Source organism: Petromyzon marinus, chromosome 57 (assembly GCF_048934315.1).
Source record: "Petromyzon marinus isolate PM22_M1 ecotype Great Lakes invasive population chromosome 57, UKy_Petmar_22M1.pri1.0, whole genome shotgun sequence".
NCBI lineage: Eukaryota > Metazoa > Chordata > Hyperoartia > Petromyzontiformes > Petromyzontidae > Petromyzon > Petromyzon marinus.
Window position 1 is genome coordinate 10,535,855 of NC_133723.1, and position 24,802 is coordinate 10,560,656.

The 24,802-nt window shown below is 56.6% G+C and overlaps 1 protein-coding gene across 8 annotated transcripts; it reads left to right on the forward strand.

Moving 5' to 3' along the window:
* Positions 1-848: 848 nt before the first annotated feature.
* LOC116954884 (tudor and KH domain-containing protein) lies at positions 849-23,537 on the forward strand. 8 transcript variants are annotated; one of them, XM_032975692.2, is made up of 14 exons: positions 849-2,629; positions 4,242-4,364; positions 7,401-7,543; positions 7,670-7,794; positions 9,383-9,587; positions 10,737-10,876; positions 11,425-12,031; positions 12,778-12,950; positions 13,569-13,738; positions 15,347-15,411; positions 15,755-15,906; positions 16,644-16,769; positions 17,543-17,624; positions 17,816-23,537. In XM_032975692.2, the coding sequence occupies exons 2-14, from the start codon at positions 4,300-4,302 to the stop codon at positions 17,905-17,907; spliced, it is 2,145 nt and encodes a 714-aa protein (XP_032831583.1). In that variant the 5' UTR covers positions 849-2,629; positions 4,242-4,299; the 3' UTR covers positions 17,908-23,537. The 8 variants fall into 8 exon arrangements, with proteins under 8 accessions (XP_032831583.1, XP_032831585.1, XP_032831587.1 ...); XM_032975696.2 differs by having other exon boundaries at positions 2,516-2,629; positions 11,425-11,788; XM_032975693.2 differs by having other exon boundaries at positions 2,563-2,629; positions 4,273-4,364.
* The last annotated feature ends 1,265 nt before the right edge of the window (positions 23,538-24,802 follow it).

Sequence of the window (24,802 nt, forward strand, 5' to 3'; positions counted from 1 at the left end):
TACGGATCGGCCGTTCTGGGGCCCAACCTCTTCCAGGTCGAGAGGGGAAGCCCTTCGTGAGGGCTTCGCTGGAGGTGTGGAGTCAACCGGCATGTGGACCTGGTAGATATAAACTTAAAACTTTTTTTTATTTTACTAGGTAAGGCCAACCGAGCTATTTTTTCATAAGCGACCTGGCCGCATGTAACGATCGCTCAACGAGAGCTGGCTTATCGTGATGTGAAACGTTATAGCGGCCAAATACCCTAAACGCGTGGTGATGTTGAGTCTACATGTGGAGGGGGAAAACCGGGGGACCCGGAGAAAAATCCACGCAACCATGGGGAGAGAGAGAAACGCAAACTAATATATATGGGCATCAGGGTCGGGATCGAACCCGCGGCCTCCTGCATGCCAGGCGAGGTAGTTAACATCTCCTAGCCACCGTTGTAACCAGGAATGGGAGGCTAAGCAGCTCCACAGCATGTATTTGTACGCAGACTTTATTATAATATCCCAACTGGATAGTTCATGCACTGCTGACGGAAGTGCCTCCCAACTCGTGGGTATGTTGCCCGACTCTTCTGCTCTCCTTCGACGTTTTGGAAGATGGGATTACCCACACTTTACCCCACCACACGCGACCTCTTGTTCACCCGCAGCCTCTGTGCTGATCAGTACGCTGCATGGCAGTTACGTTGTAGTACAGTGATTAAATGTGTGCCATGTAATCGATCGTAATCGATCTAATATTAAATACGTTGTGATATGCGATTATTCATTGGGGCTGTTTATTACACGAGTGCTTTTCTTTAGGAAACATTACATTTGTGCGTGTGAAAAATATCCAATTAACTAATGAATTTGCGGCGTGTGTGTTCAAATGTGTGTTCCCGCTCACGGCTACCATCAACACCCAGTGACGATTATCTGAAACGGTCCTGGTCCTCCCCTAGGTTGACTCAGCCTCAAATAAGTAACCTGGTGCGATGTGCAAACATCGCCACTGTGGGAAGACAAAGGCGGCCGGGTGTGGCGCTGGCTACCCACCCCCTCGTGTGCCATGCCGGCCTTCGTTAGGTGTGACTCGTTACAAACGGCACTTGCCCCAACCGTTGAAGGCTACACGGGCAATCTTTGTCCATAATCGAGGTTTTTGTTGAGTTAGATCGCGTAAATATATAAATGTGTCATTAAAACCCGCCACCACCCGACACAGCCAACTAGTAAGGGTTGTCACGTAAACAGAACGTGGCCAATTCGTCACTAGTACAGCACTAGTGTATAGTAGTGTAATATACTAGTACAGCACTAGTGTATAGTAGTGTAGTATATAGTGTATAATGTATATAGTGTATAGTAGTGTATACTTGTACAGCACTAGTGTATAGTAGCGTAGTATATAGTGTATAGTAGTGTATAGTGTAGTATACCAGTACAGCACTAGTGTATAGTAGTGTAGTATATCGTGTATAGTAGTATAGTGTAGTATATAGTGTAGTATACCAGTACAGCACTAGTGTATAGTAGTTTAGTGTATAGTGTAGTATATAGTGTAGTATAGTACAGCACTAGTGTATAGTAGTGTATAGTATACTTGTACAGCACTAGTGTATAGTTGTGTAGTATATAGTGTATAGTACTGTAGTATATAGTGTAGTGTATAGTGTATACTTGTACAGCACTAGTGTATAGTAGTTTAGTGTATAGTAGTGTAGTATATAGTAGTGTAGTATACTAGTACAGCACACCGGTTGTGTGTTGGAGAGCTAAGCCACAACAAATCAAAATAACTTTAACCGTTCGGATAGCTACCGTCTTAGTGCTGCGTGGAAGCGAATAATCAAATACATTATTTAAATGCATGTCTACAAAGGGCAGCGTACTTCAATAAGGATTACGGTTGGTAGGGCTATTTTAATAAACACAATGGACAGGCAGGACAAGAGCGCAGTAGAGTGGTCCACACATCTACACCTCTATAATGAACGAAACAGGTGGACTTCACAAATCTGGCTGTCGACTGATGAAGCTGGTTGTAATTACTGGCGAAACGTCGTACCCAGATTGTTAATGTTGTGGCTTGGCTCTCCAACACAACCGGTGTGCTGTACTAGTGACGAATTGGCACGTTCTGTTTACGTGACAACCCTTACTAGTTGGCTGTGGCGGGTTTTAACGACACGTTTATATATTTACGCGATCTCACCCAAAACCTCTATTATGGATGATATTGGTCGCGAAAGCCTTCGTGCTAAAGGGATCTTTGTTATTGTATCGAACCCTAAGAAGCCAACGTGCCCAGCCGTTCAGATATCCCACAGTGGCTGAGCGCCGCCGTTCAATTTGCCGACATTTCATTGGTGTAGACGAACCGGGGTGGGGGTTGGGGGTGCACTTCGCTGGCCAATCAGAAGCGCGCTTCCGCCTATCCTGCGTGGGAAATTGAGCGGTGACGTCCGTTGCAGCACAGGCGCGTTAGATTTTGTAGCGCGCTTCGGGACGGTACGTCCGCGATTGGTCACTCGGCGGAGCCGTTGACCAATCGGCGACGACGACAGCTCCGATCACGTGCGGACCCCGCTGCTTATCCGATGTGGGAAATACAAAGCGGCTGGGGGTTACAGGCGTGGGGCATTGGGAGGTCGTGGTAAGGAGAATTTGATAAAATGTTTTTTACTCTAAATGTATTTGTTTAATCGTTCTAATAAGTACCACAACGTGGAGGTTGCCTTTGCTCTTTTATAGCTGAGGTTGAGAGCGTATGTTTTTTTGTAAGTTCGTTTGTTGCTCCAAATGACTTTATAACAACCTGAATTTAAATTTAGTTGCATTTAACAAGCTTAATTGTTATCATTAGCGGTAAGGATTGACGGTTTGCACAAATTTACTTTTGATCACCCGTGTCACGGGTGAGTGAGTGCAAAATCCCGAAATGGATCATTTTCATTTACACGCAGCAATATTGCAGAGCACTTTGAATTGCACGTTGTCGCCGCTCACGTTTAAGTAGTACACCTTCACAATTGCACGTCTATTACAAATTGGTGTAATAGTCATAGCCAAAATCGAAGAATTTAATTTTTTTATATTTAAATATAATGTATTTAAGTGCATGGCGTTGCAGTAGCGACGCGTGATTGGCTCTGAGCTGGCCACGTGGTCGCGCTGTGCCTCGTGACGAAGTACAGTAGCCCTGCGAGCACGTGGTCGACTTTTCGCACTGAACTATTTGATTTATTTTAAACGAAACTATACTACGAGTTTGTATTTTACCAGGTAAGGCACCGCTGAGCTGTGGAGTTATTTTTCAGAAGCGCCCTGGCTTTCAGAATTTCAGAAGCGACATTTCCAGCAGCCATTTTCTCTAAGCGCACGTGAAACCACCGCACGCCTTTTTATTTGGCCCAGGTGAGGCCCACTGAGCTCAGTGTCAGATTAGCCTGGGAGCAAAAGTAGCTACATAAGCTACGGGCCCCGCACTTTCAAGGTCCCCGCGCTCTCAAACTATAAATTCCAGTGACTCTGCAATTGCTCTTTTACTATAGTGCTATACAGCACTTAAACGTTTACGAACGACCGGGTGTTTAAGGTTAGCGATGGCGTATTATCTGGCTGTATAGAAAATAAAACAAATACAGTAACTTAACTGTGCAAGTAAAAAAATCGTGTGTTAATATTTGTGTTTTATTTAATTAGGACCCCGTTATAGCATAATATGCTACAGGCCCCGCACTAGCTTAATCCGTCACTGGCTGAGCTACGTGGCTGTTTTTCAGAAGCGACCTGGCAATGATAAATGATAGCTTAACGAAGTGGCTTATCATCACGTGGCAATGTATTGCAGTCAAATAACTCTAAACGCGTGATGTTGATTTTAGATGTGAAGGGAAAACCAGGGGGACCTGGATAAAGATCCATGGGGAGAGAGAGAGAGAGACGCAAACTCCAAATATACAACAGGCATCGTCAGGATCGGGATCAAACCCAGGACCTGTGGATACCACGCGAGGCAGTTGACATCTAACCACCGTGGCGCCTAATTAATCATTAAATTACTCCAACGCTTTCACCAACTCGGGCTGACGCAGCGTGTCCGTTATTGTGCTGGTAGGGGTAGAGACAGTTCTTCAGTTTATTTATTTTGGTATAGCCCTGTGAGCCATTCGGCTCTTGAATCGGGTGCAACCACAACAAAAACAACTAAAACAGAACCCCCCCCCCCCCCTCTCTCTCTCTGCACGGTGGTTTATTTATTTCAGAGGAAACAAGAATTGCTGATCTTGTCCGCAGGTGCGAAACAAAACAATAATTGCGAGAATGGAGATCGGGCTGTCAAACGGCCACGACACGGTTCTTGTGCACGCTTTCGAGATAGCGTCCATGTAAGAGTCGCCCTCTCCTCGTGTGCTGTGCCAGTGGTGTGGTCCATCTTGCCCCCCCCCCCCCACTCTGCATGCGTCACAGAGCAGTGATTCTAAAGCTTTGGCTGTTATGTATCTCCTACTGGGCCATACCCCCTGACTCTACCCCTACCAGGCATACCCCCACTCTGTGTTCCCCTACCAGCTCTACCCCCACTCTGTGTACCCCTACCAGCTCTACCCCCACTCTGTGTACCCCTACCAGCCCTACCCCCGGTCTGTGTACCACTACCAGCCCTACCTCTACTCTGTGTACCCCTACCAGCCCTACCCCAGGTCTGTGTACCCCTACCAGCCCTACCCCAGGTCTGTGTACCCCTACCAGCCCTACCCCCGCTCTGTGTACCCCTACCAGCCCTACCCCAGGTCTGTGTACCCCTACCAGCCCTACCCTTGCTCTGTGTACCCCTACCAGCTCTACCCCCGGTCTGTGTACTACTACCAGCCCTACTCCCTGTCTGTGTACCCCTACCAGCCCTACCTCTACTCTGTGTACCCCTACCAGCCCTACCCCAGGTCTGTGTACCCCTACCAGCCCTACCCCAGGTCTGTGTACCCCTACCAGCCCTACCCCCGCTCTGTGTACCCCTACCAGCCCTACCCCAGGTCTGTGTACCCCTACCAGCCCTACCCTTGCTCTGTGTACCCCTACCAGCTCTACCCCCGGTCTGTGTACTACTACCAGCCCTACTCCCTGTCTGTGTACCCCTACCAGCCCTACCTCTACTCTGTGTACCCCTACCAGCCCTACCCCAGGTCTGTGTACCCCTACCAGCCCTACCCCAGGTCTGTGTACCCCTACCAGCCCTACCCCCGCTCTGTGTACCCCTACCAGCCCTACCCCAGGTCTGTGTACCCCTACTAGCTCTACCCCCGGTCTGTGTACTACTACTAGCCCTACCCCAGGTCTGTGTACCCCTACCAGCCCTACCCCACGTCTGTGTACCCCTACCAGCCCTACCCTTGCTCTGTGTACCCCTACCACCTCTACCCCCGGTCTGTGTACTACTACCAGCCCTACCCCAGGTCTGTGTACCCCTACCAGCCCTACCCCCACTCTGTGTACCCCTACCAGCCCTACCCCAGGTCTGTGTACCCCTACCAGCCCTACCCTTGCTCTGTGTACCCCTACCAGCTCTACCCCCGGTCTGTGTACTACTACCAGCCCTACTCCCTGTCTGTGTACCCCTACCAGCCCTACCTCTACTCTGTGTACCCCTACCAGCCCTACCCCAGGTCTGTGTACCCCTACCAGCCCTACCCCAGGTCTCTGTACCCCTACCAGCCCTACCCCCGCTCTGTGTACCCCTACCAGCCCTACCCCAGGTCTGTGTACTACTACCAACCCTATCCCCGGTTTGTATACCTCTACCAGCCCTACTTGTCTGTGTACCCTTACCAACCCTTCTCCCTGTCTGTGTACCTCTACCAATCCTACCCCAGGTCTGTGTACACCTACTAGCCCTACCCCAGGTCTGTGTACCCCTACCAGCCCTACTCCCTGTCTGTGTACTACTACCAGCCCTACTCCCTGTCTGTGTACCCCTACCAGCCCTACTACCTGTCTGTGTACTACTACCAGCCCTACCCCCGGTCTGTATACCCCTACCAGCCCTACTCCCTGTCTGTGTACTACTACCAGCCCTACTCCCTGTCTGTGTACTACTACCAGCCCTACTCCCTGTCTGTGTACTACTACCAGCCCTACTCCCTGTCTGTGTACACCTACTAGCCCTACCCCAGGTCTGTGTACACCTACCAGCCCTTTTCACTATCTGTGTACCCCTACAATACCCCACGTGACCGCCGCCTTTGTGCTAACTGTCTCGCGTACCCCCTCGAGATGTCTCTTGCCTTACTCCAGATTGGGAACCGCTGTCTTGGACGGAGGTGCAACCCAAAAGAATAACCGGATGGTCGATTATTTCGTTCAAAGACGTCCGAGTGATCTCCCCGCTCAAGTGAGCGTTGAAGCGTCATTGGGAGCGCGTCGCCCGTTTGTTTACAGCGCTGAGGCAGCGGCTGTCCACTGTGAAAAAGAGTTTTTTTTGTTGGGTTAGATCGCGTAAATAATAAATGTGTCGTCAAACCCGCCACCACCCGACACGGCCCATTATTAAGCTTTGTCACGTCAACGGAGCGTGCCAGTTCAGCACACACCAGTTTGCTGGAGAGTGAACGCACAACGTTCACAATTGGAGTGCTGTGACATTTGGCCGTACTCTGAACTGGCACATTCTGTTTACTTGACAAACCTTACTAATTGGCTGTGTCCGGTGGTGGCGCTTAACGACACAACATTTACATTTACGCGATCTAACTGGAAGAAAAAAAACCCCTCTTATGGATAATATTGGTCGCGAAAGCCTTGCTACTACTCCTGCCACGTGTTAAACGGTGAAAAAGTACTTGGTAGCTCATCGGATTCCTCCAGGAATGAATAAAGGCTCCTGATTATGAAAGCCTCTCACCCCCCCCCCGTGGCCATGACTTTCAAATCTGTTCAGGCTAACGAAGGCTTCGAACTCGCGACGGACTCTGGGGACGTGGTGGCCTATGGGGCCTTGCGTCTGCTTAAATAACGGTTGCTCCTTGGAACTCTTGGGTTGCGATCTCCCCTTTTTTTCCGGCGGAGTTTTGTCCGCTCACCGCCTTACTCCGTCGCACCATCGCCACTCCCCTCCTCTCGCCTGCCGGACCGGCTTTCCCATGGACTTGGTTTGCTCCACAGCTGCGGGACGAGCCCGTCACTTTGTGGAGGTTAAAGCCTACGTGTTAAATTGTGGAGGTTAAGTCGCGCCGCGGCTATGCCCTGAATCCCTGCGATGCGGCCCAACAGTTCACGATTTTCAAGAATCAATTATTTTTAAAGACGATATTTTTTCCCCGTGCGGATCTAATACCGATTCCCCCCCACTTTGCGTTGGAGAAGGGGCCACAGAAGCGGATACCATAGAACTACCTCCTGCGTGCCTACCGCTGTGCTGTGCGGGCTAGGGGCTGGTGCTGGGCTCTCGCCGACACGATGCCCTGGCAGCGCTGGGGTGACCTCGGCACGGGTCGCAAGGTCGCCGTCCTCTTGGCCGTCCCCTCCGGAGCTTTGCTGCTCTACTTCCTCTACCACCGCCTCCGCGAGGATGGTGAGGGTCGCCCCCCCACGCACCCCCCCCCCTGCCCCCCTCCCCCCAGCCCCCTTCGCCCCCACCCCCCCTCCCTCCAAGTCTGTCACGGTTACACGGGGTGGATGGGGTGGGCGTCGTGTGCAGGTGACGAGGACTTGGCGCAGAACAGCAGCGGCGTAGCGCGCAGGAGCCTCACGACGGTGGAGATGAGCGTCCCGGTGTCGGCCTTGGGCGCCATCATCGGCAAGCAGGGCACCACCATCAACCAGGTGCATAACTGTCCCCACCACCATCAACCAGGTGCATAACTGTCCCCACCACCATCAACCTGGTGCATAACTGTCCCCACCACCATCAACCAGGTGCATAACTGTCCCCACCACCATCAACCAGGTGCATAACTGTCCCCACCACCACCAACCAGGTGCATAACTGTCCCCACCACCATCAACCTGGTGCATAACTGTCCCCACCACCATCAACCAGGTGCATAACTGTCCCCACCACCATCAACCAGGTGCATAACTGTCCCCACCACCATCAACCAGGTGCATAACTGTCCCCACCACCATCAACCTGGTGCATAACTGTCCCCACCACCATCAACCAGGTGCATAACTGTCCCCACCACCATCAACCAGGTGCATAACTGTCCCCTGACGGGGTTCCCCTTCCGTACGTTCCACTTCCGGCACACATCGGAGCCACGCCGGCCTCCCCCCCCCCCCCCCCCCCCCCCCCCCCCCGGGGACCTCGCGGCACGAGTGGGTTTCACGCTCGCTGCTTTCCGAGCGAGCCGTGACCAATTATCTTTTATTTGATTTGATTTTGCGACTCAATGCGAGCCTGGTACAATACGGGGCACCGGGGTGGCGAGGCGTCACCAACCTCGCCCGGTACACAGGAGGAGTGTGCGTAGGTTCGATCCCGACTCTTGACGCCTGCTGCTGCTGTATATTTGGAGTGTGCGTGTCTCTCTCTCTCTCCCCTTGGTCGTGTGGATTTTTCTCCCGGTCCTCCGGTTTTTCCCCTCCGCCTTTAGAATCGACATCACCATTTTCTAGTATTTGGCTGCTGCTACAACTTTGTACAGGATGAGAAGCCACTTCGTTTGTACTATCATTTGCGATAGCCAGGTCGGCTTTTGAAAAAGAGCGATATATCTCAGTGGGCCTTCACTGGTAAAATGTAAAATAGTTTAGATCGCAAAACTTTCCACTTTGCTGCTGACGGGTCTCGGGTTGCCCACCACTTGACTAATAAAACTATTCAACTAAATCTTGACTTACAGCTTTCATGACTGCAGGAATTCATATTCTTTGGGTCTTTCGGTAAAGTCTCATAGATAGGTTCAAATTAATTAAAATAAAATAAACAAAAAACTACGACGTTTCGATCGCCTGATGACGACCGCTTGTGTTGCGATCGAAACGTCGAAGTTTTTTTTATTAATTTGAACCTATCTACGTGACTTTACCGAAAGACCCAAGGATTACTATTCAACTATTTATTTACCAGGTAAGGCCCCCACTGAGCTTCATATCTTTTGCTCAGAAGCGACCTGGTTATCACAAATGATGGCTCAATGAAGTGGATTATCATTGTGTGGAAATTTACAGCAGGCGAATGCTCTAAAAGTGCGGGCTAAGATCATCTATCGCATCAGTATGGGATAGTGTTGCCCCCTCTCTCCAAGTCTTCCGATTTAATTTGCTCATTAATTTGATGAAAATATTTTCGTATATATATCGGGGACCGATTCTAAATGCGTCAACTACCACCACCACCACCTCCTCTGCACCTCCTCCCCCCTTTGTCCCGTCCCTTCCCCTCCCCCCCCCGGCGCCACCTCTGCAGCTGCAACGGGAGACGGGGGCCCAGCTGATTGTGCAGCGGGCGGCGAGGGGCGAGCGAGACGCACGTGGCCAGGAGGTGGTGCGCATTCGCGGCACGCCGGACGACGTGTGCCGCGCCAGCGTCGCCCTCCACCGCATCGTGGCGGAGAGCGCCACCACGGTGGAGGAGCTGCGCCTCCCGCAGAGGGCGGTCGGCAGGATCATGGGTGAGGGGGCGCATCGTTGGCCCCTCGCGGGTGCCGGCGGCGCGGTGGAGGTGATGACGTGTGGTGGACATGACGCGATGGAGATGCGGTGGAGATGACGTGGTGGAGATTCGGTAGAGACGACACTGGAGGGTGGAGACGTAGAGGTGTCATGTACATCTCGCGGCTGGTGGTACGCGTAACCGTGATGATCACTGTAATCGTAAGGATTGTTATGAATTATAATGCATCATTCTTATTTCGCTTATCCCGGAGAACCACGCTGGGTCATGGGACTCAGTGTGGCGCACTGCTGTTGCTGCCACTATGAGGTTTTATTCGTAAGATGTTTTCAGCCGATGAGTGGTGATGAGCGTTATTCACGTGGGAGGAGAAAACCTCGCGCCTTGCGCGAGGGGGCAAAGCTGTATCCCCGCCCTGATGGAAACGGATGGCGATTGGTCCGAATGCTTTAACCGCCTTTTGGCCAGCCAGGGGTCCGGCTCTTCCTCGACGCCCACCCTTAGAGGGGAGGGAGTTTCACAACATCATCTGTGTGTGATCCACCAGCCATCACCGCTGCCTCCACAGTGCTGCTGAGATTACAGGCGGCCGCGTGCAGCGACGTAGCCACCACCACCACCATCACCACCACCAAAGACAAAGATCCCCTGTATAGCCTAAACAAACTGTCGGGGAAAGTGCTCTTAGCGAGTAGCACCTATGAAGGCCGGCACAGCACACGAGCGAGTGGGTGGCCAGCAGCACCCTCGGCCGCCTTTGTCTGCCCAGTGGCGATGTTTTCCCACGCACCGTACCGGGTACGCATTTGAGGCTGGGGGAGGCCCAGGACCGGTTCAGATAATCGTCACTGGTGTCGTTTGCCATAAGCAGGAATCGAACTTAACCGCTACAACTACTGCTCCCCACTACCACTCGCCAACAACAACAACAATCGCCATTCGCCACCAAGTGGCGGTGACGTCATCACGACGCCTGTGCCAGGCCGTGCGCACTTGGAGGCCACGTGAAGCGTGTCGAAGGCTCGCCGCCGACAGGATTGTCACGGGACATTGACCCAGGTGCTGTGGGTTGACCGACTGAGCTGGCGGGCGGGCGGGCGGGCAGCAAACCGCGTGACCGAGGAAGCGTTTTGTCCGGCGAGCGCAGGCCGAGGTGGGCAGAGCATCCGCGCCATCCAACGGCACTCCAACGCCAAGATCAACTGCGAGAACGCAGGCGGGCTGCACCCGGACAGCGAGAGGGTGTTTACCATCGTGGGCACGCACCAGCAGATTGAGATGGCGAAGGTTCGTGCCCTCCTTCGCGCTCGCGACGCCGCGCACCGCGGGAGAGACGCCCCCAGAGGGTCGCGGGAATCCGGAGCGCCAAAAAACGCGAGCGGCAAATCTACGTTTTTTTTTAATTTTCCCTGCTGGCACGCCGGAGCCATGCCAGCACGGATCGCTCGCGGTAACTGCCCGGTCTTTTTTCCACGGGCTTTTTGCGTGCCCACTCGGGATCAAACCTCGACACGCTGGCCTAACTTTGCATTTTAGTTTATTTATTTTTTGTTTCTATACTTTTTATTTTTTTTGTTTTTCATTCACCATCTCGGTTCTCGATTTGTACCGGCCGTGTTCTTTCCGTTAAAGTCTCCGAGCGCAGACGGCGCAAACGGTGGTAAGCAGGAGACAATTAGAAAAAAAATGAAACGATTGTTTTGTGAATCGACGAGGAGGGGAATCGCCGCGACACATGGTCGCGGCGACGAATGCCGGCCTCCCGTTCTCCGTTGCCCCCTCCCCCCCCCCCCCCCCCGACACCTACCCCCTGCCCTCTTGTGTGGCCTCCGCAGTCGCTGCTCCTCGAGAAAGTGGCGGAGGAAGAGGCCTTCCGGAGCGAGATGCTGTCCTCCGTGGCCGCACGCCACAAGAGGAAGGTGTCTGGGACGTGCCACTCGGTACGCGGCCCCAACCTCAACGTCGCCGCTGCGACCACCGCCGTCGATGCGGCTGCTACAGCCACCGTCGCCTGCACCTTCGCCGCAGCCGCCACTTTCAGCACCGCCACCACCACCGTCGCCACCGCCACTTTCAGCACCGCCGCGGCTGCCGCCACTGTCGCCGCCTGCAACTTCACCACCGCTATCACCGCCTCCAGCGCCGCCACCGCCTTCACCTTCACCACGCGGCCCGGACAGCGCCCGCCCCCCAGCAGGGGTGAGGGCTCTGACCCGTGCCCAGAAGCGACGACGGAACCCGTGTCGTCCCGCCAGTCGTCCCGCCAGTCGCCCCGCCAGTCGCCCCGCGAGTGGCCCCGCGAGTCGTCGCCCTGCGAGTCGTCGCCCCGCGAGTCGTCGCCCCGCCAGTCGCCCCGCCAGTCGCCCCGCCAGTCGCCCCGCCAGTCGCCCCGCCAGTCGCCCCGCCAGTCGCCCCGCCAGGTCTGCAGGGCCACGTTTCAGGGTATGAGACGCCGCGTTCCAGCCAGCCCGGCGCTACTAGGGAGTGACGGACGGATGGATGGACGGACGGACAAAGGACAGATTGTGGATGGACAGAATTATTATTATTTTACTCCCTCGCCTGGTCTGCAGGATGTCGTGGATTCGATCCCGACCCTGGCACCTGCTGTATATTTGGAGTTTGCGTGTCTCTCTGTCTCCCCGTGGTCGCGTGGTTTTTTCTCCAGGTCTTTCGGTTTTTCCCTCTACATTCATGATCGGCATCACGCGTTTCGAGTATTTGGCTGCTGCTGCTGCTATAAGTTTCCACACGACGACGACGAGCCACTTCGTTGAGCTGTCTTTTGTGGTCGCTACTGAACAAGAGCTACGTAGCAGCTCAGTGGGCTTTACCTGCTTAAAAAATAAAAATTCGTTTAATTTAGTTCTGCAAGCGCATGATTTCTACAGCATCGATTCAAGACGAGCTAAACTGTGGCGTCGGGTCCAACACGCGGCGTCTCGTCGGCAGTCGGGCTCGCTTGAACCAACGCCGCTTGAACTTCGCCGATCCTTTACGGTATTTTCGATTCATAGTTCGACGCGAAACCGCGCGGTAACGCCGTGACATCAAAACTAAACGTTGGCGTTGTCCGGTCCGGATCCATCGTCGTCCTCCTCCGCGCGTCTCGTTCCACGCCGTGGCCCGTCACCACGCCGGTGCTCGCCACCCCCCCCCCTCACCCCCCACCCCCCCACCCCCCCAAGTGCCGAGCCCGGTGGCGGCGACGGCGGCCGGCGAGTTCTTCGAGGTGTACTTGTCGGCCCTCGAACACCCGGGCCACGCGTGGCTGCAGATCCTGGGGCCGCGCTCGCTGCAGCTCGACCGGCTCACCGCCGAGATGAGCATCTACTACGGCTCGGAGGACTCCGCCGCCGAGGTGACGCGCAGCGCCGAGCCGTGCCGAGCCGTGCCGTGCCGTGCCGTGCCGTGCCGCCTTCCTGCATTGGAGCTGCCCCACCCCCGCCCCACCCTCCAACTCTGTCCCCCCAACCCCACAACGTCCTCTATTGGGCCCGTCCCACCCACCAAACTCCTTCTGTTAGTGCTGTCCCCCCCCCCCGACTCCTTCCATTTGTCGTCGTTTTCAATCCCTTCTTCTCCGTGACTGCTGGCGCACTTCTAACTCATTGCATCGGTTGATGGCCACTTGTTCTGCCCCCACTCGGACGCTTCCCATTCGTTATTTATGTATATGTTAATCATCATCGCACGTGACTCGGCGGCCAGCAACACACACCGCTGTTCAAGTTGTAGTCTGTTAGATGGTGGATGAGACGACGCAGTGAGAGTCTGGTTAGACCCCCCCCCCTCCTCAGCTCGTCTGGAGGAATCGAGCGACGTTCGCGGCAACAGAAACCATGGTTGCAGCAGCAAAAGTTGTAGTAGCGAGCGGCGCTAGAAGAATGAAACGGAGGCAACCGAAACTTCCCATATAGTGCCGCCGCGCCCGTGCATCTTCACACCGCTCCCCCCTCCCCGACCGTGAGGTGCGCAGGCCATGCCCGCGCCCGGCATTGGCGACGTGGTATCCGCCCCCTTCGACCACGCCAGTGTGTGGTACCGCGCGCGCGTCGCCCGTCCTCCGAGCGCCGACACCGTCGAGCTCTACTACGTCGACTACGGCGACAGCGCCGTCGTGCCCGCCGGCAGCCTGCGGCCTCTGCGGTGCGCTCCGTCCCCACCGGGCTGGGGTATCTGCAGAGGGAATATCGCTCTGCGACTCGCAGGTGGCAGTGAGGTGGTATGCTGTGTCCACTAGGCACTGGGGTATCTGCAGAGGGAATATTGCTCTGCGACTCGCAGGTGGCAGTGAGGTGGTATGCTGTGTCCACTAGGCACTGGGGTATCTGCCGAGGGAATATTGCTCTGCGACTCGCAGGTGGCAGTGAGGTGGTATGCTGTGTCCACTAGGCACTGGGGTATCTGCCGAGGGAATATTGCTCTGCGACTCGCAGGTGGCAGTGAGGTGGTATGCTGTGTCCACTAGGCACTGGGGTATCTGCCGAGGGAATATTGCTCTGCGACTCGCAGGTGGCAGTGAGGTGGTATGCTGTGTCCACTAGGCACTGGGGTATCTGCAGAGGGAATATTGCTCTGCGACTCGCAGGTGGCAGTGAGGTGGTATGCTGTGTCCACTAGGCACTGGGGTATCTGCCGAGGGAATATTGCTCTGCGACTCGCAGGTGGCAGTGAGGTGGTATGCTGTGTCCACTAGGCACTGGGGTATCTGCCGAGGGAATATTGCTCTGCGACTCGCAGGTGGCAGTGAGGTGGTATGCTGTGTCCACTAGGCACTGGGGTATCTGCCGAGGGAATATTGCTCTGCGACTCGCAGGTGGCAGTGAGGTGGTATGCTGTGTCCACTAGGCACTGGGGTATCTGCCGAGGGAATATTGCTCTGCGACTCGCAGGTGGCAGTGAGGTGGTATGCTGTGTCCACTAGGCACTGGGGTATCTGCCGAGGGAATATTGCTCTGCGACTCGCAGGTGGCAGTGAGGTGGTATGCTGTGTCCACTAGGCACTGGGGTATCTGCCGAGGGAATATTGCTCTGCGACTCGCAGGTGGCAGTGAGGTGGTATGCTGTGTCCACTAGGCACTGGGGTATCTGCAGAGGGAATATTGCTCTGCGACTCGCAGGTGGCAGTGAGGTGGTATGCTGTGTCCACTAGGCACTGGGGTATCTGCCGAGGGAATATTGCTCTGCGACTCGCAGGTGGCAGTGAGGTGGTATGCTGTGTCCACTAGGCACTGGGGTATCTGCCGAGGGAATATTGCTCTGCGACTCGCAGGTGGCAGTGAGGTGGTATGCTGTGTCCACTAGGCACTGGGGTATCTGCCGAGGGAATATTGCTCTGCGACTCGCAGGTGGCAGTGAGGTGGTATGCTGTGTCCACTAGGCACTGGGGTATCTGCAGAGGGAATATTGCTCTGCGACTCGCAGGTGGCAGTGAGGTGGTATACTGTGTCCACTTGGTACTGTGCGGTATCTGCTGAGTAAATATATCCGCAGATAGCAGTGAGTTGGTATACCGTGTACACTAGGCACTGTGGTATCTCCAATTAGCACACTTAGCTACGTACGGTGCGAAAGAAGTTCAGCGTGCTTACCATACATCTGCTTCGTGACTGTTGCTTTGCGACTCGCAGGTGGCATTGAGGTGGTATATCGTGCACACTCAGCACTGGGCACCGTGTGGTATCTGCGAAGTGAATTTTCCTTTGCGGCTTTCAGATTTCAGTGACCGTTGCTGTTGTTGACTTCTTTATTCAGGAGCGACTTTCTGAGTCTCCCCTTCCAAGCGGTCGAATGCAGCCTCGCCCAGGTGAAGCCAGTCGGTACGTTCCCGGGTGGGTGGCTTTGGTTGGGCGAGTGAGTGTGGGTGGGTTGGGTGGGATGGTGGGTAGATTTGGGTGGGTGGGTTTGGTTGGGTTTGGTTGGGTGGATTTGTTTGGGTGGGTTTGGTTGGGTGTGTTTGGTGGGTTGGGTGTATTTGGTTGGGTGGGTGGGTTTGGATAGGTGGGTGTGTTTGGGTGGGTGGATTTAGGTGCGTGTGTGGCCGTGACACGTCTTGCGCTTGTCCGACCGGGGCCGGTACGAACCCGCGTAAGCCAGCGGGGCCACCCCCGCGGCTCGTTGGGCTGACTCGTCCGGGCCGTGCCCCACGATCCGCCACGCCAGGCGAGTGCTGGAGCGAGGAGGCGAGCGACGAGTTTGAGCGGCTCACGCACTGCGCCTGCTGGACGGCGCTGCAGGCCAAGATCGTGCGCTACGTGGCCACGGAGAGCGGAGTCGTGCCCAGCGTGCAGCTCATCGACGTCACTGGCGAGCAGGTGGCACTCGGCTGGCATCCTCCCCGCCCCCCCCCCTACCTCACGCCCCTCCCCCACCTCGTATCGCGCATCCAGGACACCGTTAAAAGTCTCATTTCAAAAGCCAATTTGTATCCGTTGGTTTGTCCTTAATTGCGATTGGATGTTACCCGCACTGTGAGTGTAATCGGTTATCGTTGGCGTTTTAACTGAACTTAAAACAAGTTTTTTTTATATTAGCAGGTAAGGCTCACTGAGAAGCGTCCTGACAGTCACAAATGACAGCTCAACCAAGTGGCTTTTCATCATCACGTGGACATTTATTGCAGCAGCCATAGTTCTCTAAAACGCGTGGCGATGTCGATTCTGAATGTGGAAGGAAAACCCGGAGGACCTGGAGAAAATTCGACGCTATCACGGGGATAGAGAGAGAGAGACGCAGACTCCAAATATACAACAGACGTCAGGGTCGGGATTATTGTTGCCGTTCATCTTGTTTATTCTCAGCTTTTATTGTTGCGAAGGCCGCTTCCAGCCAGCGTCCAACCGTGGTTGTCTCGGCACAGTTTATTTACTTTTGTCTAGGTTAGGGAGCGGGGTTGGGGTGGGGATCTGCGGTCTACGTTGCCGAGTGTTAACCAGGGAGGCCGTAGGTTCGGCGCGTGCCACCCTCGGGCGGCACGCGCCGCTCACCTGCGGACGTTCTCACGGTCCGAGCTTGCGGCGGCCGCCCCGGTTCATACTCTAACACCCCCCAGAGCGTGGACGTCGCCGCGGAGCTCGTGAGGCTCGGCCACGCCGCCTGGGAGGAGCCCGAGCCGGAGGAGGGCACCGGCGGCACCGACGGGGGGCAAAGCCCAGGGCCGGCAGCTGCCAAGATTCAGGTGATGCGGGCGGGCGGGCGGGGTGGGTGTATGGTGGGCGGGGTGGGTGGGTGTATGGTGGGTGGGGTGGGTGGGTGTATGGTGGGCGAGGTGGGTGGGTGGGTGTATGGTGGGCGAGGTGGGTGGGTGTATGGTGGGCGAGGTGGGTGGGTGTGTGGTGGGCGAGGTGGGTGGGTGGGTGTGTGGTGGGCGAGGTGGGTGGGTGTGTGGTGGGCGAGGTGGGTGAGGTGGGTGGGTGGGTGTGTGGTGGGTGAGGTGGGTGGGTGTATGGTGGGCGAGGTGTGTGGTGGGTGAGGTGGGTGGGTGTATGGTGGGTGAGGTGGGTGGGTGTATGGTGGGTGGGTGGGTGGTGGGCGAGGTGGGTGGGTGGTGGGCGAGGTGGGTGGGTGGGTGTGTGGTGGGTGAGGTGGGTGGGTGGGTGTATGGTGGGTGAGGTGGGTGGGTGGGTGTATGGTGGGCGAGGTGGGTGGGTGTATGGTGGGCGAGGTGGGTGGGTGGGTGTATGGTGGGCGAGGTGGGTGGGTGGGTGTATGGTGGGCGAGGTGGGTGCGTGGGTGTATGGTGGGTGGGTGGGTGGGTGGTGGGCGAGGTGGGTGGGTGTATGGTGGGCGAGGTTGGCCATCTTAGAACGGAGGCTCCGCACGTGCGCCGGCCTCCCTCCGGTGCAACCCAGCGGCGCCAGCGCGGGGCTGTCGCGGGCGCACGTGCGGGTTTCCGCTGGCGCGGCCTCTCTCACCCGGCCCCGTTGCTTCACGCCCTCGCCCAACCTCTAGAACGGAACCGCGTTGACCGTGTCGGCTCCTGAAGTCGGAGGAGACGCCGAGGCGTCGGACGAGAAGTTGGACGAGTCCGCAGGTGCGTCCGCTCGCCGTCGCACGCGCGAGCACACGGCGCGCGTGGCGAGTGCACCGCCTAACGAAGGCGGCTTTCGGCCCCAGTTCGATTCACGGCCACCGGCGCCAGGGGGCGGTTATCCGAACCAGGTGCCGGGCCTCCACTAGGTCGACTCGGCCTCAAGTGATCACATCGTCGTTGTCGTCGTGCAGGTGACGCCGGCGCGAGTCCGGGGATCGGCGAGCCGCGTGCGGAGACGACGACCGGAGAAGAGGGAAGCCTTCGAGGAACGCTCTCAACCTAGCGGGGGGAGGGGAGTGGGGTGGGGGGTGGGGTGGGGGTGGGGGGTGGGGGAGGGGGGCGGGGTGGGGGGGTACCAGCGTCCAGCCGTCGACCCGCCGCGCCGCGCACTGCGGCGGCTCCGGGGGTTACCGCGACGAGGTCGTCGTGCTGCGGTCAGCGCCGGTGGTGGTGCTGCGGTTAAGGCGGTACCTGTGGCGTGTGGGGGGGGGGGTTGGGTGGGGGTGAGCGGCGGCGCAGCGGTTAGCGCCCCGCCACGCGATGAAACCGCCGGAACCGAGGGTCGGTATCTGCGCTCGCGCCCAAACCCAGTGGCGAAAGTTTGAAGGGATCCTGGGCCCCCGCTAGGTCGACTCAGCCTCGAGTGAGTACCCGCGTCTCGGGGCGGGGACGGGAGGTGCTATGCGTAAATGTCGGCGCTGTGGAGAGACAAAGGCGGCCGGGCGGGCGTGGTGCTGGCCACCTATCCCCTCGTGTGCCACGGTGCCGACCTCCGTAGGTGCTGCCGTTCGCTAACGGCACTTGCCCCGACAGTCTATTAGAGGCTGCACGGGGGAGCTTTGTCCTTGCGTTGGTTACCGACGCGCTTGCGGGCCCGTTTTGCCGAGAGCTCTGATTGGAACCCATCATCCATCCCTCCGGAGTCGATTAAAATGAGCACCACTTTGTGGTGACATCAACTGCGGTTCTCCCATGCATAGACTCACCCTCCCCACCCCCTCCATGGGAATGTGGAATTTCCACCACTGGCTTTGCAGGGGCTGTAAACATCTAAGGGGACCGCCCAGGGGCTCAGGGGGGCTCGCTTGAGCGTAAGCGAGAGAATCGCTTTGACAGATTGTTGAACGCAGTTTGTTTGTTTCAGTATTGCAGCGGTGCTCCGTCGACGGTTGATTTCGAAAGTGGCGCTGCCTTCCCTTATTGTGGGCGTCCACGCTGGCGAGATGTTGACTACCTCGCCCGGGGTGCAGGAGGTCGTGGGTTCGATCCCGGCCCTGACCCCTGACCCCTGCTGTGTATTTGGAGCTTGCGTGTTCTCCCCGTGGTCGCGTGGATTTTTTCCGCGGGTCCACTGGTTTTTCCCTCTTCGTTTAGAATCGACGTCACGCGTTTAGCGAGTATTTGTCTGCCGCTGTATATTTCCACACGATGGTGACAAAGCCTTTACTTGGTTTAGCTATCGTTTCTGATGGCCTGGTCGCTTCCGAAAAGAGAGCTGTATAGCTCATTGGGACCTTACCTGGTGAAATAAAAAATAGTTTTGTAGTTTTTTCGCGGTGGCGGTGAGCGCACAACAGTTAAAATTGAAGCGGAGTTGAGCTGCCGGTAGTGGCGGTCGGCATCACTTGGGGAAGGGGGCGGGGCGACACCTTGCTGATGAACACAAACAGCACGTCGCTGTCGCACTGCAAATTATAAGTGATGATGAATAAATTGCAGCCGGTCACGATCCATCCACCAAGGAATGAAGCCCCCCCCGAGCCTACACCGTGTCGGTCCTGGGGGGTTTGATTGGTTTTTGTTTTTGGCCATACTTCACCGCTCCGTGACAGTGTGGATTGGCAAAGTCGGGGGTGGGGGGAGTGGTGGCACAATGGTTTTGGCGCACCGGGCTATTGCTCTTCGTAGGTTTTGTTGGGTCTTCATGCAGATTAATCTGAGCTCAGCCGTGGGCAGCAGAGGGCGGCCCAACACAATCTGTTGCCCTATACAGCAAAGTCTCTCGTTTCACGCGCTGTTAGTAGCAGTGGTGGTGTCGAGGCGTTCCTGAAGAGCGCCCGCGTTGAGCGGAAACAGTTTCCCCCCATGGATGATGCAACGATGAAGTTTGGTGGGGTACGGTGTGCAACTACGGTGAGATGGGGGGAACACATAACCGAGGGTGCGCCCTCCGCGTGACCGTATCACTCCGCGTACCGTATCGTACCGTATCACTCCGCGTACCGTATCGTACCGTATCACTCCGCGTACCGTATCACTCCGCGTACCGAATCGCTGTACCGCTCGGCTCAAGAAAGATGTTGGTCGTCGATTGCTCAGGAACCGCGTTATAACAGTGGCTCGCGCTCCGCATCACAACGGTGCAATCCGCATTGTAACAAGGGCCGTGTACCACGTTATAATGGGAGGGGGGTGCGTGTGTACCACGTTATAACAACGGGTGTGTGTACCACGTTATAACAACGGGCGTGTGTAGCACGTTATAACAACGGGCGTGTGTACCACGTTATAACAACGGGCGTGTGTACCACGTTATAAAAACGGGCGTGTGTAGCACGTTATAACAACGGGCGTGTGTACCACGTTATAACAACGGGCGTGTGTAGCACGTTATAACAACGGGCGTGTGTACCACGTTATAACAACGGGCGTGTGTACCACGTTATAAAAACGGGCGTGTGTAGCACGTTATAACAACGGGCGTGTGTACCACGTTATAACAACGGGCGTGTGTACCACGTTATAAAAACGGGCGTGTGTACCACGTTATAACAACGGGCGTGTGTACCACGTTATAACAACGGGCGTGTGTACCACGTTATAACAACGGGCGTGTGTACCACGTTATAAAAACGGGCGTGTGTACCACGTTATAACAACGGGCGTGTGTACCACGTTATAACAACGGGTGTGTGTACCACGTTATAACAACGGGCGTGTGTACCACGTTATAACAACGGGTGTGTGTACCACGTTATAACAACGGGCGTGTGTACCACGTTATAACAACGGGCGTGTGTACCACGTTATAACAACGGGCGTGTGTACCACGTTATAACAACGGGCGTGTGTACCACGTTATAAAAACGGGCGTGTGTAGCACGTTATAACAACGGGCGTGTGTACCACGTTATAACAACGGGCGTGTGTACCACGTTATAAAAACGGGCGTGTGTACCACGTTATAACAACGGGCGTGTGTACCACGTTATAACAACGGGCGTGTGTACCACGTTATAACAACGGGCGTGTGTACCACGTTATAAAAACGGGCGTGTGTACCACGTTATAACAACGGGCGTGTGTACCACGTTATAACAACGGGTGTGTGTACCACGTTATAACAACGGGCGTGTGTACCACGTTATAACAACGGGTGTGTGTACCACGTTATAACAACGGGCGTGTGTACCACGTTATAACAACGGGCGTGTGTACCACGTTATAACAACGGGCGTGTGTACCACGTTATAACAACGGGCGTGTGTACCACGTTATAACAACGGGCGTGTGTACCACGTTATAACAACGGGCGTGTGTACCACGTTATAACAACGGGCGTGTGTACCACGTTATAACAACGGGCGTGTGTACCACGTTATAACAACGGGCGTGTGTACCACGTTATAACAACGGGCGTGTGTACCACGTTATAACAACGGGCGTGTGTACCACGTTATAACAACGGGGACCTCGCGTTGCAGCGAACGCCGGCGGGCGTTGAGCGAGGACTGGGCCCGTGATGCCATCCCACGTGCGGCCTCGCCACCTTCGCCGTGACCCACGCGTGGCGTTGTGTGGGAATGGGGGGGGGGTGGTGGTGGGGGTGGGAAGGGGGAGCCCTCATCCAGCAGTGGATTTCCCTCTGCAGTGCAACCCCGCGTCATTGCCTTGGAAGTCGTTTCGAATTTGGCGGAAATCGGCGATCGCAGCGACACGCACGGACGGACGTTCGGATGGTAACACCGTTGTGATGCCGTTTACCGGTCTACCACCGCCGCTACCACCACCACCACCACCCCTTCGACCACCACTCCCGCTGCTTCCGCCACCCCCACCAAATCCCGCCACCCCCCCCTCGCTACCCCCCCCTCCCCGCCACCCCCCCCTGCCACCCCACCCTCTCCACCCCCACCTTCGCCTCCCCCCCCTCCATGGCCTCGCCGCGAGCGTTAAGGGCGACTTTGTCGTCATTGGGAAGTGCCATTGACAGAGTTTCTACGCTTCGAAGTGCAATTTGCGTTTTAAGTGTTCTTGTTCATCAGCTTTGAATAAACGTGTTGTTATTGATGACCCTCTCGCGTGCCGCGGAGAGCAACGCGAGCGAGCCGCCGGCCGAGCCGCCGGCCGAGCCGCCGGCCGAGCCGCCGGCCGAGCCGCCGGCCGAGCCGCCGGCCGAGCCGCTGGCCGAGCCGCCGGCCGAGCCACCGGCCGAGCCGCCGGCCGAGTGCAACCGAAGCGCTCGCAGTGCGCGTCTCTGCGACCGCGTTGCCGCTCGCGCTAAGAGTACGGCCTCGGCTGTCGCGTGCGGCACGTGCCTGCTGCGACCCCGGTTGCGGGCAGCAGTCGCGCAGCCGGCTCGCTCCCTCCTCTCCGGGCCGCCTGCCGCGCACGATTGGCGGGTTGTTACCGGCGACGTTGGGGCCCGCACGGTTCTGTGTGTGTGTCTGTGTGTGTGTCTGTCTGTGTGTCTGTCTGTGTGTCTGTCTGTGTGTCTGTGTGTCTGTCTGTGTGTGTCTGTGTGTCTGTGTGTGTGTCTGTGTCTGTCTGTGTGTGTCTGTGTGTCTGTCTGTGTGTGTCTGTGTGTGTGTCTGTGTGTGTCTGTGTGTGTGTCTGTGTGTGTGTCTGTCTGTGTGTGTGTCTGCGTGGGACCGCCGTGCCAGGCCTGCGCGGGGACGGGGAGGGCGAACGACGGTGACGTGACAATGGCCGTGGGATGTCGACGGGCGCCCTCCACCGCCTCGCGTATTTACTAAGAGCGGCTTGCGGCAGAGCTAACTGCGAAGATGACAACGTTGCACCACGGCCGTACGCGCTCGCTCGCCCTCTCGCGCCAAAGTGCCGGTATCCCGCGGCCTTCGCGGGCGTTGGGTTTCCGGAAGTTTCCCGTGCGGCGGGAAATTGACGACGCTGAAGGAAACTTTTGGTTTTTTTCTCCGTTGGACGAACGAAATTGAATTTTCCTCCGAGCGAACGAAATTTCTCCGCGGGCCCCTCGCCGTGAGGTCGTCGCACGAGAAGCCGCCCCCCCACCGGAGGAGGCTGCCGTCGTCGTACGTCAGCTTTCCGCACGGGTGTGACAAAGAGCTTCATAGCTCATCAGATTTCCTCCCCCGCCAATGCAGATAGACATTCTGATCCTGCGGCAGTCACAGTGGCAGCGCTAAAACCCTTCGCATCGGCCGCTCCCCCCCCCCCGAGTCGTTCCAACGTGCAGCAGATCTCTTGGGCGAGTTTCCTTGCAAGGTTAATTTTTGTCTGTTTTAAATTAATTGTCGTTGAGTCTATTGTCAAAAGTGATTTTTGGTCGGGGCGGGAGGGGGAGGGGTGTGTGTGTGTTATGTTTTGAGGTTATGAGTTACGAGTTGTAATGACTGTCCGAGAGAGATGGCGAACGTTCCGCGTCAAATGAACGTCTTGCGATTGGCGCCGTGCTGTTTGCCGACACGAAGGCCCCGTCCCCAAGTCCCGCGGCACTGCCCGCGTGCTCCGGCGAGCGTGCCTTGACGAGGCGGCGGCGGCGGCGGCGGCACGTGCTTTAGTGTTGCCAGCCGCCGGTGGGCGGACGCGCGAGCGAGATTCGGGAAACGACGCTCGTCCCTTCGCGTCGGCGGGCGAGACGCATCCGTCGGGTTTGTTTTGTTTAAGCATCGCCGGCAGTTTTGAGTTTAAATAAAGCAAACAAAGAAACGCCTTGAGTGCCGCGCGCGACCGCCGCTCCTGCCGCTCGCGAACGTTCCGCGCAGTCCCCTGGGCGTGACTCGAGCACAACAACAACAGCCCAACCCAGCGGGCTAGCGCCGATGTTGTCGACCCTGCGGAAGGGAGGCATGATGGGTTGATTCAGCCCGCCTCCCCCGTCGCCTCCAACCAGGAACTCGCTCGCTCTGTCCGCAGCCGAGCCACCGTCCTGACAGGCTCCGACTGCGGCCGCTCTCGCCTCGGGGTGCACCGCAACGGCCTGGCTGGCTCGCCGCCCCAAGGAGCTCTCTGCACCGCCGCCGCCGTCACCGCCGTCACGCCAACTGCGCCCATCACCGCGGCGGCGGCGGCGGTGGCGGCGGCTTGAGGCGAACGGAGACGGAGGTCGCGCCCCACCGTCGCGCGGCGCTTCTGGGAACGCGCTTCTGCGGCCCGTCTGGAACGCTGTTTTCTTCCGATATTAGGAAGCCGTTGGGAGCTATGATGCACTTTTAAATTATCATCATCTCGATCAGTGGTTCTTACCGTGGGGTGCACGCTATCCCTTGGGGGTGCGAAATGCCCTCTCTGGGGTTGTGCGAGACGTGGCCAGATTTGTGTTAGAAGGGAAATTATCAAAACAAATTTAGCATGGGCACATAAGTACAATTTGTTTCATCAAACCCTATGTGTTAATTAACATTTTTAAAAATACGATTGAGGTGGTGATGGTGGTGATGGTGGAGGTGGGGGTGGTGGTGATGGTAGTGATGGTGGCGGTGGTGATGGCGGTGGTTGTGGCGCAGTGGTTGGCACGCTGCGTTATGAACCCAGCCAGTCGAGTTCGATTCCCGTTCACCAACACCTAGGTCGACTCGGCCTCAAATGAGTACCTGGTGCGGTGTGTAAACATCGCCAGTGGGGAGACAAAGGCGGCCGGGCGTGGTGCCGGCCACCCACCCCCTCGCTAACGGCACTTGCCCCAACAGTTAAGGCTACACGGGGCAACATCTTTGTCTTCGGTGGCAGCGGTGGTTTAGGACTTGCTGGAGGGAGGCGGAGACACGCGCAGGGACATTGCGACTCGCTTCGTGATCATCCGACGCAGAGACGCGGAGAGATTCACCGGGGCGACGGCTGGGCTCGAACCTCGGCGACGAACTCGTATCTGCTCAACCACGTGATTCGGAGAGCCTCTAACCCCCACCATAAGAACGTATAATGTCTTCCCACCGGGCCGGGACTTCCAACGCAGCTCAGCATTGCCCAACGCAGCT